Here is a 16,916-nt window from a genome sequence, read left to right on the forward strand (position 1 = left end):
GGAGACCTGGGGAGGAAAATGGAAATGAGGGGCAGCCCCGGTGGCCTAGAGGTTTGGTGCTGCCTTCGGCCCGGGGCGTGATCCTGGAGACCTGGGATCGAGTCCCACGTCAGGCTCCCTGCATGGAGCCTGCTTCTCCCTCTGCCTGTGTCTCTGCCTCTCTCTCTGCATCTCTCTGTGTCTCTCATAGATAAATAAATAAAATATTTTAAAAAAAAAAAAGAAAATGGAAATGAGGGTAGATTTGCGATTGTTACTAAGACCTCCAGTCCAACTCAGTTGTATTCCCGAGGAAGAACAGGATGACTTCACAAGGATTACAACCAGAATTGTTTAAAAGCTGAGATCCGTGGTTCTCAGCCAGGGGTGACTCTGCTCCCCAGGAGACACTTGCCAATGGCAATTCCTGGAGGCATGTTCGGTTGTCCCACAAGAGCTGACAGGTGCCACTGGCATCGAGTGGATAGAGGCCAGGGATGTGGTTCAACATCTTACAAGGCACCGGATGACTCCACCACAAGGAATTACCCAGCCCAAAAAGCCAGGAGCGTCTAGGTTGAGAGAACCTGCCTTAGATGATCTTATTTCAAAGTCTGGGTACCTCCTTGGAGTGGGAATGTCATCGCCCAGCCACATTTCAGCTAAGGATGGGGTCTTGGTCCAATCCAGTTATGTAACAGGCGGGAAAGATGGGGTCCAGAGCCTGGAATAGGCTAAACCGGAAATGGGCTCAACTCTCCAGTATGTCTTAAGCTGCCAGATGTCTTTTATGATGCTCCTACTGTATAATTTAGGATCGTGTATGATAGTCCTACTGCAGAGCAGACCCTGGGCTTCAAGCACACCCTAACAGATTCATCTCCCATGAGGAAAACAGATATTAAATAACTCAATACAATACAGCGTGGTTAGTGCTGGGGTGAAGGAAGAACTAGGAAGATGAGTGACTATGAGGGATGGAGGGCACCTGGGAAAACTCCTTGGAGGTGGGGGAATAAGGACTGAGTATTGAAAGACCAGACTTGTCCAGGCCAGGTGGGCAGGTAAGGTGTAAGTTGAGGAGCAAGAGGAACATTTCATAATTTAACAACACTGCCATGACCTGCCAAGAACATGCTAAACACTTTACACTCAGGATCTAATTTCATCTTCCAAAGCCCCAGGACAAAGATACTACTATTATTCCCATTTTAGTGATGAGGAAAATCAAGGCTCAGAGAGGTTGTGGCCCTTGCTGGAGGCCACACAGCGAGTATGTAGTATAACCTAGATTTGAACCAAGATTCCATAGCCCAGGACATTCAACTGTACCCATGTGTAATGTGCACCCATAGGTGGGAGACAGGGAGGTGAGTCTGAGGAATGGGAAACCGCTGGAGGTGAGGGGAACACAGATGGTACTGGCGAGGCTGGCCAAAGCCAGATCAGACAGGCTGGGAGTGGGAGTCCCCCAAGATTTGCATGATCTCATCAGAGCTGTTCTGGGCTTGCATTTCAGCGGAGGAGTCCCTGGCATGCGACAACCCCGGCTTACCTGAAAACGGGTACCAGATCCTGTACAAGCGGCTCTACCTGCCAGGAGAGTCCCTCACCTTCATGTGCTACGAAGGCTTTGAGCTCATGGGCGAAGTGACCATCCGATGCATCCTGGGACAGCCATCCCACTGGAACGGGCCACTGCCCGTTTGTAAAGGTAAAGAAACCTGTCCGTGACCCTGGGGGTGGAGGGACCAAGAGATGGATGTCAGGCCTGGCTTCTTGTTACTATTCTCATTAAATCTAAGATACTGCCATTATTTTCTGCACCGCTAAGAAAGACCAAAAAAAAAAAAAAAAACTGCTGCCAATTAAGCAATGGCACCATGCCTTCTCCTGGCTTAGTATTTTTATTTTTACTTACTAAAAGCTGTGTTTCAAGCTTAGAGTTTTGTCATGGAGAGCCATTCTGCTTTTGACTCCTGGTACAGCTACATGGCTTAAACATCCCGCCCCTCCTGCACCCCGTTTTCACAACTACCTGGTTCCCAAGGGTTACGACTGCTCCCCTGTTGCCTCTGGGGTGGCCTCTCCAGCTGCTCACAGCCTCTCCAGACACTGAAGATGGGGCGCTGGAGGATGGCTCGCACACAGGCAGTGTGAGCGCCACCTGCTGACAGCGGGTTAACACGCCATCGGTTGCAAGACCTCTTCCCCCTCCCATCTGGGAGATGGTAAAGAGGGAAAATGTATTTTAGAATCAGTGAGACACTCATCATTGAAATTAAGTTTTGACATACCCAGTGAGATTTGGATCCATTTATCTGGGTCTTTGAAGTGTGCGATTAATAACAATATCCTAAATGCAGTTGATGCTTTAGGCATCGAACCTTTTATGGCATTAATCCCCTTTGAGAAAGAGTCAGAAAGCTCTGAATTCTCTCCCCAGCAGGGACAGAGGCATCATGGAGTTTTACATTTCTACCTGGGAACCCATAACTTCAATGGATTCCCCAAATGCTTTATCATGAACGTCAGCATTAAGCCTTACAAATGCTCTCCGACCAGCACTTCTACTCCTAGGTAGATGCGCAAAATAATTGCAAACAAGTATTCACACCAGCACTTGTGCATGAATATTCATAGCAGCATTGCTCACAAAAGGTGGGAACTATCCAAATGTCCAACAACTGGGGGATGGATAAATAAAATGTAGCGTAACCACACAGGAATATTATTCAGCTCTAAAAAGGAACAGAGTGTGGACACTGCCACAGCCTGAATGAACCTTGAAAACATAACACTGGGACGCCTGGGTGGCTCAGTGGTCAAGTGCCTGCCTTCGGCCCAGAGCATGATCTGTCCCGGGATCGAGTCCCGCGTAGGGGTCCCTGCATGAAGCCTGCTTCTCCCTCTGCCTATGTCTCTGCCTCTCTCTCTCTCTCTCTTTCTCTCTCTCTCTCTCTCTCTCTCTCTGTGTGTGTGTGTGTGTCTCATTAACAAATTTTTTACATCTTAAAAAAAAAAAACATAACGCTATGGGAAAGAAGCCAGATCACATATCCTATGATTCCATTTATATGAGATATCCCAAACCAGTAAACCCATAGAGACAAGAAGCAGATTGGTGGCTATCATAGGGCCAGGGGAAAAACAAGTAACTACTTTGTTGGCACAAGGTTTCCTCTTAGGGGTGATGAAAATGTTCTGGAACTAGATAGAAGTGATGGCTACCCAACATCGTGAATGTACTAAATGCCACCAAATGGTTAATTTTATATTATGTGAAATTTACCTCCGTTTTTTAAATGTATTTTTTCCCTGAATTGTCTCACTTAAACTTCAGGACCACACTTTAAGATAGATAAGGCATCTTACCCATTTTACAGTTACAAAAGGAGAGGCTCAGAGAAGTTAAGTGACTTTCCCAGAGCCACACAGCTGTTACACGACAAATCTAGGATTTGAACCCACATCTCCTGATTGTAAATTCCCTGCCTCTTCCCCAGTGGGCTGCCTGCAGGGTAGACTGCAGAGCTGTTTAGGCTGGTAGCCTCCAACCTGCCAGTCACTTCAGAATTAGAATCACCCAGACTGTTTATTTGAAACACATTCTTGAATCTACTACCCCAGATCTATAAAATTAGGAGCACTGATTCAGGAGTAGAACCCTGAAATCAGCAGTTTAACAAGCCCTGGGTTGCTCAAATGCACTTTAAATTTGAGAACCACTTACGGCAGTGGTTTCCAAATGTAGGGTATAAATACAAACAGGTGTCTGGGCCCCTGGAGGGCAGATGCTGTTCACGAGGTCTAAGGCAGGTGCCAGGGGACCGATGTCACTGGCACCAGCAGTGAGTCTTAGCATCAGGCAAGTGCGGGAAACACTGGCATAGAAGTGCTGTGTATTCTCACCTCCAATCAAGCAGTGACCCGTCCTGTGAGGTCAAAGACCATATAGAAGTAGTTCTTAATAAGAGGACAAGGGATCCTGTTGAAATGCAGAGAAAAATAAGAAATTGCCAACTGAGATTTAAGACAACTGCCATCTTCCTCTTCGTTGCCATAGTTTTTGACAAAGTCCAGCCCTGTGTTTGAATTTTTTTTTTTTTGATAGCACAGGAAATCTGCTTTGTAGGGTTCAAACATTGGGATGTTTTCCCCGGGGAAAGATTCCCTGTAAGCATTCTAACTGCTACATGGATGTTAATAGAAGTTGATCTGATGTTGTGGGTAAGTGTTCTGCATGGAGGGAAATTGGTAGGGTTTGTTTTTAAGAAATCTAAGTAAGGGGACACCTGGGTGGCTCAGTGGTTGAGTATCTGCCTTTGACCCAGGGCATGATCCTGGAGTCCTGGGATCGAGTCCCACATTGGGCTCCCTGCAGGGAGCCTGCTGCTCCCTCTGCCTGTGTCTCTGCCTCTCTCTGTGTCTCTCATGGATAAATAAAATTTAAAAAAAAGAAATCTAAGTAAGGATACCATGGAAGGGCCATTTTTTACTTCTATGCACGATCTGCTCCCTGATTGTTTCTATTCCTTTTTGGATTAGCTGCGAAAGGTGTCTCATGCAAAAGTAGAGGGACCCAGAGTTGCCAAGGAGGCACTGGGGGCTTTTTCCTTCCTTTCTCCATCATTTCCATTCCTCCCGGGAAGCCGGTACTGATCACCGTGAGTGGACTGCCACGAGTAGACAAGGCTGCAAAGAGGGGGTGGGATGTGTTTGTTTGCTGCCAAGTACAAACGCCTCATACCAGACATATTCTGTGTTTCGCTTTTCCCCATTTATCACAACCCATCTGTCAAGTTGGAAAGAAGAAAAAAATGGAGCTCAGCCTTATCTTATTAATTGCCGCCCGGCATTCCACAGCCTCATGCATCCGGTCCTTCCTCTGTGGATGGATCTACTGGCTCTTTTCCGATTTCTTGCTTGTTTTGTCTCAGTTCCTCCCAGAAATCTCCTTGCCCGTGAATCTTTGGGTGCTGACGTTTCTCATCAGATAGGACTGATTCCTCCAAGTGGGATTGATGGTGTGGACAAAGATCTGTGGATGCTGAGTTCGTGTGGACTTCGCCAGATTCTTTTCCACAACTGTAGGGATTCATGCTCCAACTGCCCCAATAATGTGTGATAATGTCCTTTAACCCCCACATCCTTGCCAGTGCTAGATGTTATCAATTTTTTTTGATGTTGCCAATCCGATGCCATCCGAACTGCCATCCGAAAATACACATGAGACAAGGATCAAAGATGCTCAGTATCGCATCCCTGAAACTTCTATGTTCTAAGATAGGAGAGCCCTTGAAGCTCCAGCAAGTGAGTGGCTCTCTGCCCCTCACTTTCTTCCTCAGGCATGATAGAGTTTCTGGCAGGAAGGGGTCTTGGGGGATGCTTTCATCTTCCTCTTCCTTCCACTGCTAGTCCTGAGACCCCATCACTTTGTAAGGAAATGACAAATCACTTACTCTTCCAAAAAAAAAAAAAAATAGGGTGCATGGCTTTGTGGTCTGGAGTTGGCAAAGTGACCAAGCTCCAATGTAAGGACACCTGACTGGGACTCAGCGACCCCAGGCTTCAGCCTGCCGGGCTGTGGACCACCAGCATGACCGTGGACGAGCTACCTTCCCTCCCTGATCTTGGTTTCTCTTTGTGTGAAATAAAAGACAGGGCCCGGGAGGCTGCATTTTAGCATGTGCACCAGGGCGCTACTGACCACACTCCAAGGGACACAAGTTTCAAGGCTCTCTTCTGGCTCCAAGATTTAGCAGGAGTTCACACACTCCCAGACACGCAACCAAAGTCCCACTCATATCTAGGTGGGAAGTATCTGTCTCAATCTCTCCATTTTCCTGATGCCCTAGCTCCAGAGATAATCTGTGGTTTAGTTAGTTAGAAACCTAGCTTTTCAACTCATTCTTTTGGCATCACATGTTGATGACCAATGTCAAAGAATGACGTTGACCAAGGCACAAATTAGGAAGTCTTAGTATTAGGACATGAATACAGCTGGGCCTTTGGTGGCTGTCCCCTGCCACCCCCTTATAATGCAGTCTGTCTAAGCATCTGAGGTTTTGCATCTTTGAAACCCATCCGTGTGGGTATATTTTTGTGCTCAGCTACCATGTTGTCTTTGGTGCCAAAGCCTGGAAATGCCAGTCCCATCATCTTGAACTTCCAGAGACGTTTTATAGGGAATATGAGGAAGTGAATGACTTCCAGAGAGTTCTAGTCTGTGGCAGGAATGGAAATTGTTATACAGGGAATACAAATAATAGTCAAATTAAATACAGAATAGAAGTGAAACCAGAAAGGTTCATATAAACACATGTTTCAAAGCAGGAAAACAGTTTCAGCTCTGGCTGGATTTTGAATTTGGGGCTTTATCGTGAGCCTCACTGTTCATCAACTTTTGTCCTACATAGAGAACAATGAAAACGAGCAGAACTACGTAATTAAGAGCAGAGTCTGGAGAAAGTCGAGCAGTCTGGGTTTAGAGCTGCCTTCGTCCCTCAGAAGTTGTGTGAGGTCAGAGAAGTTGCTTTACTTCTCTGAACCCCTGTTTGTTTGTCTGTAAAATGGGGATGATGATAGTATCTACCTAGTGAGATTGTTGTGGGAGTAAATGAGCAAATACATACATAAAGCTCTTGGCACAGTATCTGACATATGGTGAGTGTCCAGTAATTAATCACAGTGACTATTGCTGTCCTTGTTTCTTTCCTATCTATGTCATGATCTCTCAGGAACCTAGGAAAGGAATATGTCCAGGCACTCCCACTAATTCCAGGAACCCAAGATAAATCAAAGCCGAGCACTAACTTCAGCAAAACGTAGCACAGGCTTTTGCTCCTAATTTTTTGGCTCCATTTCATGCAGAGTGGATTCACTCGACATTAACCAATGCTTCCAATTTCCCTTTCAGTTAATCAAGACAGCTTTGAACACGCATTAGAAGGTGAGTTCCGTAATGAAAAAAAAAATCCAATAAATCAAGCTAATAGCAGAAAACAAGGGCAGGTCCTTGCATGTCCTTCTCCAGGTGCTAAAAAAATAAGCAGAAATTCCGTCTTCTCACTACCGAAGATAATTTCAAAATAAAACATTTTAAAAGGAACAAACCACTGAATTTGTAACCTAGGGTCCTAACTATGACCTGAAAGAGATTTTCCAGCCGTTCTGTTCTTGGGGTAAAAAAAAAAAAAATCTGAGGGTGCACATGCCTGAGAAAGGCACAACCCCACTACACCAATTTTCACCCACGTGGTGTTGTTTGGAGAAAGTAAGTCTAGCGATGCCTCACCTTCCATGCCGAGCACCCCCCTGGCTTCACGGGGGAGAGTTCTGCCGGGGGGGATGCTCTGTGGTCCATTTCTTCCTTGGTCTTTCTCTTTCCCCAAATACCTGTCCCTGTATCCTCCTTGCTTTCTGTTCTCCTCCTATTAGGAACTCCCAGGTGATAATTATTTATGGGGAACAGACAGTAAAAGCTGGCCAGGATTTTGTTTCGGTTTTTATTTTGTGTTTCCTTTTCCTTGCCACCCCTTCCCTACATAAAACACTCCGCATTCTGTATAACCTCCATTCACTTTGGTACCAAACCACTCGCCCAGGCTGTGGTGTCATGAAATATTTATGTATTTTTGTTTCATTTTTATTTTTAAAAAGTTATAACCAATGAAGCAGTTTTTATTATTATTTTTGGAGTCACTTAGCTTTCCGACAATAAATCATTCACTCTGAATGTGGGGCTATGCGAATTACGTGTCATTAGCTGCTCTCCTTTGCAACCGATGACATTTTAATACCAACAGGCAGAGCCAGGGCTCAAGTGTAAGCGCAGAGGAGGAGCGTGTATTAGCGACTCTGCAGGGAAAAGAGGGGGCATTTCGTGGCATTAGCGTCTATTCAGGCCATCCCTTTGCTGCCTTTTGGAGACCAATGAACCATGAGAATGTCTCAAAGGCCTAGGTTGCTCAGAGATTATGAGTGCCAGCGTAATGTTTTGTGCTCATGCATTTGCCATGGGTTAGCATCGATTTTTTCAGACTCCATAGAGTGGCAGTTAATGGATTATAGATTGGCGTACAGCCGAGCTCTGCTGGCCGTGGCCATGGAGAAATGGCAGAGAAAACCTGAGTAGGAATGTCTGGAGGAGATGCAGGGTCTCCCTTCAAGCTGCGCCGGGAAGATGCCTCCAGAACCCCCCAACAGCTATTATAGTTCTTACAATTTCCACAAACCAATGGGAGGCAGTGGGAGGATCTGGGCGAAGCCAAGATGGTGCGACCATAGCCTCTGAGAATCAAAACTGGGTCTTCAGAGTTGGGGTGTCATTGGGGGGTGCAGCATCCTCTCCTGGAGGGTCTGATAGAGCTGCTCTGGGAGGCACCTGCCAGTCTGGGTGCAACAAGCTCCCTCTTACCCATGGAATATCGAACAAATGTGCCTTCTCCAGTTAGTACATATGACATTTTCTCCAAGTCTCTCCTTGAATTGGATTTTAACCAGATTTCAACTGCAGCCACACCCCCCTCAAATGGGCATGGTATCACCAGGAGTTCAAAGAGTAATTCTTGGTAGCCCATGACCACCCCACCCAAGGATGGATCTGGGCTTCGCTGCAAAGAACCGTCCCATTTGCTCTACTCTCTGCCTCTTCTCCCCTCTGGGGATGGTTGCCCAACAGCTAAGGCTTTTGATGCCAACCAGCTCTTTGATGAGTGCAGAACTGGAAAGGCAGGTGCTCACCTGGGAGCCAGGTACCTAGGCGGCCTGAGGGCATGAGACTCTGAGGGCTTCACTGGCTTCTGTGTTCAGTAGCAGAAGCGGCAGCAGAGACATCGCTGGAAGGAGGAAATATGGCACTGGCTATCTTCATCCCAGTCCTCATCATCTCCTTACTGCTGGGAGGAGCCTACATTTATATCACCAGGTAGGGGGCTTCCGGGCAGGGGTGGGGGGCTGCCATCCACTCAATGGCCAGTGCACTGGGAGACAGGCTCTCCATCTGTAGCTTGGGGCTGTTGGCATTGGTGTGCCTGTAGATGATGTGATTCAACTCAGCTCTGGGAGAAATACTCCTACTGAGCACCGCCCACCCCTCCGAGGCAGGAGGGCTGAGGATGCAGCAGCAGATAAGCAGGCCCTACCCCTGAGCTCAAGGAGCTGTGGTTTAGTGGGACAGACAGCATTTTGCATTGCCAGGCACACACTGACATTGATTCCATTCACTCATTCATTCATTCATTCACTTACTCCACAAAAGTGTGGACCATCTAACACATACCGGACATTGTCCTGCCTGTTGAGGATCCTGGAACTTGCCAGCAGTAAGGAAGGAAAATAGTAAGCCATGGCTAGGATATTCACTAATTCATTCAAATTCACAATTATTGAACACCTACTATGTGCTGGGAAGGTTTTTTGGCGGGGGACGTTTCTAGGAACATCACTGTGAACAAAGCAGAAGGAGATCATTGGTATGTGGGGCCCAGGTTCTAATGGGAAGAAGATAGACAAGTAAAGTACGTTCAAAAAGTAACAGTTGATCCCTGAACAACACAAGAGTTAGGGGCACAGACACCAAGTGAGTTGAAAATCTGCATATTTAACTTTTGACTCCCTGAAAACTTCACTACCAAGAGCCTACCATTGACAAAAGGCTTACCGATAACATCAACAGTCAGTTAACATATATTTTTTGTGTTACATGTATTATATACCATATTTTTTTTGAGAGCAAGAGAGAGTGTGAGCATGGGGGGATGGGGGCAGAGGGAGAGAGAGAGAATTCCCAGCAGGCCCCATGCCCAGCACGGACTCCCCACACCCTGAGATCATGACCTGAGCCGAAATTAAGAGTCAGACACTCAACTGATTGAGCCACCTAGGCACCCCAATACCATATTCTTACAATGAAGTAAGCTAAAGAAAAGTGATTGTTATTAAGAAAATCATAAGGGGGGGAGCGCCTGGGTAGCTCAGTTGGTTAATTGTCTGCCTTCAGCTCAAGTCATGATCCTGGGGTCCTGGGATTGAGTCCCACATCAGGCTCCCTGCTCAGTGGGAAGTCTGCTTCTCCCTCTCTCTCTGCCTCTCCCTCCTCGACTTGTGCTCTCTCTCTCTCTAATATAGAAATAAAATCTTTTTTAAAAAAGAAAAAGGAAATCAAGAGGAAGAGAAAATACACCTGCAGGAGTGTAGTATATATCCACATATAAGTGAACCTGCACCTGAATATAAGTAGACCCGTGCTGTTCAAGGATTAACTGTGTACATTAGGAGGTGGTAAATGCAGGGGGAAAAGAAAGCTGTGAAGAGAGCAAAAGGGAACTGGAGTAGAGGTAGTGATCAACTTTCAAAGAGGACTCCTCACTGGAAATGACAGCTGAGGAAGGACTTAAAACCAATAACAAGTAACTTATGCAAATACCTGGAAGAGGAGGATTCTAGGCAGATAAACGGTATGTGCAAAGGTCCTGAGGCAGGCATCTGCCCAATATCATTTTTTCCATTTTTTGTGGAGCCCACAAGATTGTAGGGGGACAGGAGAAATACACATTTTTTTAAAGATCTTATTTATTTATTCATGAGAGACACACAGAGAGAGGCAGAGACACAGGCAGTGGGAGAAGCAGGCTCTCTGCGGGGAGCCTGATACAGGACTCAATCCCAAGACCACAGGATCATGACCTGAGCCAAAGACAGATGCCCAACCACTGAGGCACCTGGGAGCCCCAGAAATATACAAATTATATATAACACACTGAAGAGCATAACGAAGGAGAGAGATAGGGTATGGTAATAGAAGAACCACTTTTTAAATAGGTTGTCAGAGAAGGATTCTCTGAGGCAACACAGTACATAGTAGGTGCTCAGTAAATGCTCATTATTGCCGTTGTCACCCTACATGAAAGAGGGGCTCGAATCACCTTCCAGGTGAAAACCAGCTGGGCTCCACTCCTCCCCAGTAAGGGAGGTACTGAGGCCTTAGTTGTCAGTGACTGGGTTAGAAGTTGAGGGCAGGGACGCCTGGGTGGCTCAGTGGTTGAGCATCTGCCTGCAGCCCAGGGAGATCCTGGGGTCACGGGATCGAGTCCCACATTGGGCTCCCCTCAGGGAGCCTGCTTCTCCCTCTGCCTGCATCTCTGCCTCTCTCTGTGTGTCTCTCATGGATAAATAAATAAAAAGTTTTTTAAAAGTTGAGGGCAGTCATGATTTCAGAGCTTATCAATGTGGATCCTCACCATGAGAGGCTGTTCCCACACCGCTCCTTGGCATTTGTGTAAGGGGCCCCGACCAGCTGTTCCTCTTAGGTGTTGCATGATGTCTCCCGCTCTGGGACTAGTGACTCCTCTCTCCTTTGCTCTCCCTTCTCCAGATGTCGCTATTACTCCAGCCTCCGCCTGCCTCTGATGTACTCACACCCCTACAGCCAGATCACCGTGGAAACCGAGTTTGACAACCCCATTTATGAGACAGGGGTGAGTTGGTCTCTTTTCTCCATGCCCCCCACCCGCCCATCCAGTGCCTCCCTCTCTGTCTGCTCTGAATGCACTGACATCAAAACTGAAAGTTTCCTTTCCTCTTGCTCACAATGCCCCTGGCAGAAAGGCATGGCCAGTGGTCCTGTCCCATCCCCACCATGACCGCTGGGGGGGTAACCGCTGGAGGAACCCAGGTCTCTCTGCTTGCCCATGACAAGCCTGGATGACCAATCACTCTGGGCAGAACGATCACAGAAAGAAGGGGCTGCACCAAAGAAAGACCCAAGGAGAGACAGCCGATATGGGCCAGAACTCGCACCCCCCCCCCGAGAGGCTGGTGGCAGTGGGTGGCATCCCCCAGATGACTGAACTCCACTCTGTATTGAACGGCAGCACGTAACATTCCAACACACTCAGGTGCAGACTTCGTGTTGAGCTACCCAGAGACGCAGTCGTGAACCAGACAGACTGGTCCAGCCATTAATGAGCTTATAGTCTTCCAAAGGAGACAGAGCTGAGTAATGATAACAAGAAAATGTACCACGAGCTGGGCATCTTAAACCCAGAAGTTCCCTGAATCCCTGCAACTCCGTCATACGTTCTGCAGTTACTGCTGATTGACTGATGACGATACTGAGGGTCAGAGAGACGAAAAAAATGATTCAGCCAAGGCTGTGCAGCCTAAAGCACAGCCTGGAGCCAGGATACAAATTCAAACTGATGCCGTTAGTCATTCTATTACCCGCCTCCCTTGAACCTCAAACAAATATGCCAGTGGGATGGTTATAACAAATCATCAGTTTAAGGACCATGAAAAATTTGGTCAGGGCACTAAGACACATGGCCAAGACATCCTAGCACATTTGGGATCCTCCCCACACTTTTGGAAAGGGGATCATGCAAGAAGGTAATCACCAGGAGGTGAGAGCGGGCGGGGGAGGGGGGCGCTACCTTCGAGTCTTCCCTCCACATTCCCATCCACCATTGATACGCTTACTTACTTGTGCTGACCCAGCAGCAACAGTAGACCTCCACTAAAGCATGTGACAATGACCTCTTCTGGGGCCAAGCCTCTGCCTTCTTATATCTCCCTGTTCCTCTAACTTGGAGGCCTGGAGAATATTATTCACCCTTGATGAATATTGGAGAAAATGAAGTGGTTGCCACCCACATGTCGTGGTCATTTTAGATATGGCACCGCTAAGAAGACATCGTATGTTATTTTATATTCTGTATACTGTGTTTCCAAATCTGAAAAGAAGGTGAAGCTGATTAAAAAAAAAAAAAAAAAGAGCACTTCAGAAACTACATCTCTTTTTTAACTTCTTTTATTTAAATTCAATTAGTTAACATACAGTGTATCATTAGTTTCAGATGTAGAGTTCAGTAATTCATCAGTTGCATATAGTACCCAGTGCTCAGTACATCAAGTGCTCTCCTTAATACCCATCACCCAGTTACCCATCCCCCCTTAACTCCCCTCCAGCACCCCTGTTTGTTTCCTAAGAGTCTCTTATGATTCGTCTCTCTCTCTCTGATTTTGTCTTATTTTCTTTTTCCCTCCCTTCCCCTATGACCCCCTGTTTTAAGAAACTAGATCTTATTACTACTTATTAGTATAATGTGTCAGTTACCCAGCACTATGATAAAGCTGAGTAACAAATAATTCTGAAACTCAGTCACTCATAGCAACAAGGGGCAATTTGCTCAAAAGTCTGTGGGGTGGTGTTTTCAGCCAGCTGCAGCTGGGGGATGGCCCTGGCTCGGCCGTTCTCACTCACACATCTGGGATTGGCACGTTGTTGGCCAGGTGACTCTGCTCTGCTCTCCACATTCTTCACCTCCTCACAGGGACTACCGGCTATCAAGCCACGCTCTGCCTGTGGCTCCACCACCCAAGGGCTGACTCCATCTGTGCTTCTGTCTCTTGCAGGAAACCAGGGAGTATGAAGTTTCCATTTAAAGAGAGCTACGCTTGAGAGGGGAACTCACAGATAGGAACTCAACTACAACCTCCTCGAGAAATTCATCCAGAGACCACATGGCATTTGATTGAAACCCCAGAATGTTGTCCGTCTTTTCTTTAGACTCTTTATTGAAGATTCGCTGTTTTCTTCGCTGTATTTATTATATTTAAAATCAAAAATAGGTGTGGTTGGAGGTGTTGCAGCTGTGGCCAAATCCGTGTGACCGTCTCATTTCTGAGGGCAGGTGGAAGACCTGCAAAATGACCAACATGGCAGCAAAGGGAAAAAAAAAACAAGAGCAACTGGGTTTCTCCATCAGCCGTGCCATGCTATGGCTGCACCAAATTGCACGCATTTGGGATCCATGCCCATGGTGCTTTTAGGACAAATCCAAGCCCCAAGATTAGGTTGGAAAGGGTATTTCTTGATGGAGTGACTTGGGTCGGACTTCAGTTTGAACAGGTCTGCTCCAAAACCAATCCCGGGTTTGCTCTTCCAATGCTCTCAGCTTGTGGCAGGTCTTGCCCCATACCCTCCCTCCCTCCAGGAGCTTGCTCATCTGCCACCCTGGCCTCGCTGGATGCTGGCAGACTCACAAAATGTTTCAGTGTAGATGAGAGGTTGGAGAACTCAGATGAAGTGCAGGGTGAGGGAAAACACCGAGTCAGGGGATCAAGTTAATAAAATGTTCTTTCCTTTGACACGCCATCAACAATGAAAGGGAAGGTAATTGATGCTACAAGGGCCAGAATTGATCGCTCTGTTCAGCAAGGCCACCCTCAAGCTGTGACAGTAGATCCTCACGGGGAGCTTCACCTGCGTAGTTACAAGGGTTGGTGTTGGGCGGGGGGGGAGGTGCCATGCCCTGAAATCCAGAGATGAGCTCGGTTTGTCTTCCTGGAGCACTGAAACACCTGAGCCCTCAAAATAAGGGAGACTCACGTGCACCATTTCACTAAAAGGTGTCAGAATATTTTTGCGATCAAGCATTTCAGAAGGGAGGGTCCTATGAGAAGAAACTGCTTTTCTGTCCTCTGAAGTTCTGTCCAGATGTTGCACATTGGCGTGCATGCTGACCATGGAAGGGCAGAGGAGTGGGGAACAGGTAGGTTTAAAGCCACTACACAGTCCTCATCATACAATTCGAACCCCAGGGAGAACAGAAGGAGGAGTTTCAGGGCAGAAGGGAAGTCATAAACCTCCTTAATCCCATGTGCATCCTCAGATTTTATCAGGGTCCTTTCACTCCAGCCCAGAGGGACTGGTGAGTGTGTGGCTCTCAGGAACATTCTTCTCTAAATACAGGTAGAAAGAAAAGGCAGGAGTTGAGGATACATGGAAGGAATAGCACACATAAAGTAAATTTGCCTCCCTGGGTCCGTCACCTCCCTAGTGATGGCCGGTGACTCAGAGAAGGCAGGGTTAGTGCTTCTGCATCCCACTTTGGCACTCTCCCAGGCTCTCTAGAATTATTTGACATTGGCTGATTTTCAAACAAGAAAAGACCTCTCTGGCAGCCATGCCATGGAGAGAATGTCTGGGAGTCCATATTTTGGTAGCTTGTCTAGGCAGCTCTGGAGGGTAGGGCAGTTGGCTTTGACACACATAGAGCCTCCCCCTGGCCAGAAGTTCAGACTTCAGTCTTGAGGGATCTGAGCCCCAATACTTTCCTTCTGCCAGAAAAGAATCCTGTTTATATGATCCTTATGGCACGCATTCCTGATGCACAGCAAGAGATAATTGAAGGCTGCTTTCCAGCCACCCAAAACCCACCCCATTTTATGCAAAACAAAACAAAACCAAAAAGAACCCAGAAGAGAATCGTTCCAGACCATTAGTAAGCAAAGTCATGTTTAGAGAAGGTCCAACAATGCAAATAATATAACTTTTTTTTTCAAAGCAGAATCCAGTCTTTGCTTTTATTTCTATTTGATGCTTATTCTAACCCTAACCCCGAGTCATGTGGAATGAAGAACTCTAATTAATGATGCTTAATTTTAGAACATGCTATGGTTACGTGCAGACTAAACATTTGCCTTTCGTCAAAACTGACAAAATATGAAATCTTTATTCTAACCCTATTCCCTAAAAGTGGCCAGGCCACAGCCCAAGAATCCTTATTGGCTGTTCGAGGGATAGAAAAGGCATTTTGTTTTGGGGTTTGTTTGGTTTTGTTTTTTTTATTTTTTGTTTTTTGTTTTGTTTTTTTTTAAGATTCCAATGTCTTTGTTTTGTCTTAGTAGTACAGCACCTATAACATGTTTTAAAAGTTTATTTTCGCCTAAAGATGGATCGTGTGAGCTTGGCAATGTACAGTGTGATTGAAAAGACAGATTGGTGTCTGTTTTTCTTTTTAGGATATCTGAATGTGTATTTGTAATATGTAAAGGTAAAAACATGATAATAGTGCCAAAAAACATACCGGGCATCTCATTTCAGCTCATACGTGTCTGTTTTTATAAGATCAATGTTAAAACCCATTGGGATTAAATATTTTTGAACAGGATACAATCTTGAGCAACTCGAGAACCCAACTGAACCTTCCTACAAGCCACTCTTTGTTTTTAAAACAGTGGGGAAATACGTTTACAGAGATTTCGAGCTTCAAAGAATGCATGTGATGGTGTGTATTACATGCTAATTCATATAAGCTGTATCTGTCAGCTACCGCTCTGTGCTTTAAAAATGCACACTCTCGATCCTCTTCAGCTTGGAGCTCATCTTTTTGCTTTTTTGGAGGGGGTAGGGAGGAGTAGAATTATTTAGCCAACATAAGTATTCTGGTCGCAACTTGAGGACCATCCTTACTTAGTTCCATAGACATGCTTTAAATATGATCTTTTGAAGCCAGCTCCCTGGAAAGCCTACGGAACCTCAGGCCGATAGCTTTGGAAACTGTGAAACTGCCTGGCAGGAAGCAAAGTGGCTACAAGATTAGGACGGTTGTATAAGTGGAAGTGACTTGGCAAATACAGGGGTAGATTTAGGCTGAGCATGAGCCTTGGGCTAAAAATGACCTTTCTTTGGGGTAAATCCAAAGGGTATGACTTTCCTATGCCCTTGCGAAGTCATGGAGGGGAGCGTCATTCCAGGTCAGATATTATGGAGTTGTCTAGCATCCGCAAAGGTAGGCTTTCTTCTGGGACATTTTCATTTTCATTTTATCCCCAAACAGAATAAAAAGCAAAACAAACTTTCTAAGCTAGAATAATGGAGTTAAGTCATTTTCCACTTTGTATATATTGATGCTAATAAAACAAATGAAAAAGAGGCAAATCTATGGGGTTTTTGTTGCAAAGATATTCCTGGGATGGCATCAAGGGGAGAGGGGTGTTTCTGGTGTCTGGGGACTAGGTTGGGGTGCACCTGCTGACACTTTGATTGACAAGACAGGCTGCCAACTTCGGAGTGGTTCCGGGAACATCAGAGCAATGTTTGGAACAAGACAGGACAGCTGCCATCATCAGACACACTGTATCATGGGCTG

The 16,916-nt window shown here is 46.2% G+C and overlaps 1 protein-coding gene across 8 annotated transcripts in view; it reads left to right on the forward strand.

Moving 5' to 3' along the window:
• The window catches only part of SEZ6L (seizure related 6 homolog like), a 188,992-nt gene extending 172,293 nt beyond the window's left edge, over positions 1–16,699 (forward strand). For 2 of the 8 annotated variants that reach the window (XM_077874113.1, XM_077874116.1), the window contains exons 13-17: positions 1,499–1,693; positions 6,899–6,931; positions 8,794–8,908; positions 11,357–11,459; positions 13,396–16,699. In XM_077874113.1, the coding sequence (XP_077730239.1) occupies positions 1,499–1,693; positions 6,899–6,931; positions 8,794–8,908; positions 11,357–11,459; positions 13,396–13,425 (476 nt within the window). In that variant the 3' untranslated portion in view covers positions 13,426–16,699. The remainder of the gene's footprint in view (positions 1–1,498; positions 1,694–6,898; positions 6,932–8,793; positions 8,909–11,356; positions 11,460–13,395) is intronic. The other 6 variants (XM_077874114.1, XM_077874117.1, XM_077874118.1 and 3 more) reach the window with 4 other exon arrangements.
• The last annotated feature ends 217 nt before the right edge of the window (positions 16,700–16,916 follow it).

The sequence above is a fragment of the Canis aureus genome, chromosome 27, assembly GCF_053574225.1.
Source record: "Canis aureus isolate CA01 chromosome 27, VMU_Caureus_v.1.0, whole genome shotgun sequence".
Classification (NCBI taxonomy): Eukaryota; Metazoa; Chordata; class Mammalia; order Carnivora; family Canidae; genus Canis; species Canis aureus.